The sequence below is a fragment of the Halyomorpha halys genome, unplaced genomic scaffold (genome assembly GCF_000696795.3).
Source record: "Halyomorpha halys isolate HHAL.00 unplaced genomic scaffold, Hhal_1.1 Scaffold520.1, whole genome shotgun sequence".
Taxonomy (NCBI): domain Eukaryota; kingdom Metazoa; phylum Arthropoda; class Insecta; order Hemiptera; family Pentatomidae; genus Halyomorpha; species Halyomorpha halys.
In genome coordinates, this window is record NW_027104695.1 from 186,062 (window position 1) to 189,387 (window position 3,326).

General features: G+C 29.5%; 1 protein-coding gene across 2 annotated transcripts in view; it reads right to left on the reverse strand.

The window, feature by feature from the left end:
* LOC106683838 (putative nuclease HARBI1) overlaps positions 1–2,583 on the reverse strand; it is an 11,199-nt gene extending 8,616 nt beyond the window's left edge. Inside the window, exons 1-2 of one of the 2 annotated variants that reach the window (XM_014425554.3) lie at positions 2,285–2,583; positions 328–534 (exon numbers count right to left, since the gene is read on the reverse strand). In XM_014425554.3, coding sequence (XP_014281040.1) covers positions 328–534; positions 2,285–2,518 — 441 coding nt within the window. In that variant the 5' untranslated portion in view covers positions 2,519–2,583. Of the gene's footprint in view, positions 1–327; positions 557–2,284 lie in introns of both variants that reach the window. The other variant, XM_014425555.3, reaches the window with a different exon arrangement.
* Positions 2,584–3,326: the final 743 nt, after the last annotated feature.

Below are 3,326 nucleotides of genomic sequence, written 5' to 3' on the forward strand. Positions count from 1 at the left end.
CTCGGGAACCAACGGCAAGAGGTTTGTGTATAACAAATAGTTTTTCTGGTATTTATTTTTATTATTATTATTTATTTTTATAAATGTAATAATAATATTACTATTAATAATAATTAGTAAATTAATCACAATAATAATTATTTGCTCAAAGTTAATGTATACTTTATTACTCTAAATTAAAGTTTATATATTTCTCTTAATTCAAGTTAATATACTTGAAATGCAAGTTCCTAACATATTAGTAATGATGTAATGTTCAAAATCAATATCGTATTTAATGTTGTTATTAATACATTAAATAAAAATGTGTTTAAAGTTCTCTCTTACCCTTATGTAATCCCTTAATGATTCATATATGGCGTCAAAAACATCTGGTAAAAATTTGCTTATAGAGCACTTCGGTACCCTGTATTGGTATTGGATAGATGACAATGAATCACCCGTAGCAAGGAAACGTAATCCTATTTCCAGTTTAAGTTTAGCTGGAATGGCTAATCGCATAAGGGTATCAGATTTTTGTATACTTCGTCCAACCTGGAACCAATTCATGTCGGTACTGTAAGAAAATAATGATTTAGCAACTTATTTATTTAACAGGTCTAATAATAGTCTTATTCTCAGATATGGATAAGAAATATATTTTATAAATGTAAAATACATCTTGTAAATATTTATAACCTAATATTGTCAGTATTTATATTATACATACATTAGAACAATTATTTCAAAAGTTTTATGATATTTCCAAAAACAAATAGGAACTAGTAGAAATCAATAAATATTAAAACTTCAAAATACTATTAAACAAATATTTATAAAGAGTCATATATTCTTCAACATAGCAAATTCAGAAAAATACTCTGAAAACTTTTTGCACCTTACATCTATAAATTTGATGTTTCGAACTTCATATCGTCCATTTTCAAATCCGATCCTCAAAATTGTTGACAATTTTTCAATGATCTTATACTATTTGATAATTTTGTTATTTGCTAGAATACACTATTGTTTTCCTGGAAGTTCCTATACTAAAGAACAAATGACCGTTAGCAAATAGTGCTATTATTTTGGAGCTTATAATCATGGAAAGGGAAGATGACCATATTACCAAACATAAGAAAAATTAAAAGGATTGTATTTTAAAAAGGACGATATGAAGTCTGAAATGTCATCCAATTTGTAAATAAGACATAAAGTTTCAAGGAAGCTTGTTTTCCTGTAAGTTTATAAATTGATAGATATTAAGTATTTATAATCTAAATGAGAAAAAAATTTTTGGGGGTGCGATCAGTGAAAAACGCGAATAAGTAAAAACTTATTTATTAGTGCCAACGTTTCAGCCAGAATTTCTCATTTACATCCAGAACATTTCTCATTCATATTCATATTTCTTAACTTCTTCTGGTTTATAAACTTAATATTTTTCTTTCTTTAATCCTGTTATTTTACTCATATTTAATTAATTACATATATATTTTCTTACCCACTTTTATCATAACTTTAATTTTAAATAATTTTCTACGAAAGGCCCTATTAGGATAACCTCTGTTTCTGCAGAAGTACACCCACTTTTTAAAAAAAAATAAAATTTCGAACAAAACCCTACTAATGACCTGAAAGTAAAGATCTTTAGCTATCAAAATCAACAGGTTCCCAGATAGTTCAAACATATCATTCACTAAGAACATAAGAACTTACTTCAGAAATAGCAGCGATTTGTACCCTTTAGCTTTAAAGCTACACTAGTGAATCCCAGAACCCGTTCTTCCATAACTTCATATTGACATGACGGATACGTACAGAAAGAGATACGGACTCTTTTTCTTTTCTTTTTTTTTTTCAACAATTCCAACTTTGTATTATTTTAAAGAACTAGGTCATAATAAGACCAAGGCCACCTACCTTAATATTTTCTTGTTCTTACCTCTTTCTATTAATTTTAATATAACTTATTCTGATATAGCCTTATCTTCTTATAATACTTAGACTATACATTTTCTATTCATATTATTTATATAAATTGTTGATTATTTTCTAATCATTCTTTAATTCTTTTTATTCATTAAGGTTGTTATCTTGTTTTTTTGTTCTTAATCTTGATAAAGCCTAGAAATTCTAACCGAAACGTTGGCACTAAGAAATAAATTTTTACTTATTTGTGTTCTTCACTGACAACAATCCCAACCATCCTCTCCTCATATAGATATATACATCCACAATCAAATATTAACTTATCATTATTTATCATCTATGAATAATTAATCTTTTAAGAGGTTTCAATCACCTTTTCTAGTAAGAAGTCGAACATGTCCCTTTTCATATGTAGTAGGTTCAAGAAAGTAAGTGTATCTTCAGTTCCAATTTCTTTAACTAGGGACCCAGATGCCCCTAAATGATTTCTTCTGAGAATCCAATTCCTAGTCCACATTCTTCTTTCTTTTTTATTTGTAAGCCTTTTAAGTTTAATCATTTCTAAAACCACTGCACCCATTGCAGCAACCAACTGAACATCAGTCATCTCTCTAGCTTCAAGGCACAAAAGTCAAACTAGCTATTTGAAAATGTAAACAAAACAAATCCAAGGGAACGTGCGATACTGATCGACGCCAGTAACGTATCGATGCTTTCTAGAGGTGTGCCATAACCCAATTCTCCTAAGCAAAAATTAAGGTAAGAGGTTGGAGTTAGGCCACACCCCTTGAAGGCAACCAATGTAAAAGTTAACAGGGGTTTCGCACATTAATGAAATTATTTGCAAAACCGTTCATTCAATTGCAAAAGTGAAGAGACTAGAAGTTATAGTAAATATTAGTTCCAATAATTTGGTGTGTTAATAATGAAAACCCTCTAAGCCGTTCTCGAAAATTCTTATCTCTTTCCCTGTTTTGCTCAGTCTCATTTCAATGTGAATATTAAGGATCCCAAAATATATTTACTGCTCTAAAAAGTTAGGAGTATCAAATTTAATCAACTTAGTCGATTTTTCATTTTTTTTTTCTTCTAGGAACTGTCAATAAAAAATTAATTTCTTTAAAGGAAAACATTTTAATTTAAAGTTTGATATAAATAATTGTTTCTAGTATAATGGAGAAGTTTGTTCATTAAAAAAAAACAATGTAAACACCATTTTTAAAATATTTAATGATTACCACTGTCGGATTTAAGTAATCCGAATTTTGGGGTTATTTTTTGGTTTTATATAAAGTCGGGGACGCGGTCTCATTTTCTGATACCCCCCCCTTGCCGCGGACACCGGAAAGCCCCGAAGACGCTGCGACTGCAATGCCACTCCAGCCTATGCCTCATGCAAGCTAGGACCTGGCCTA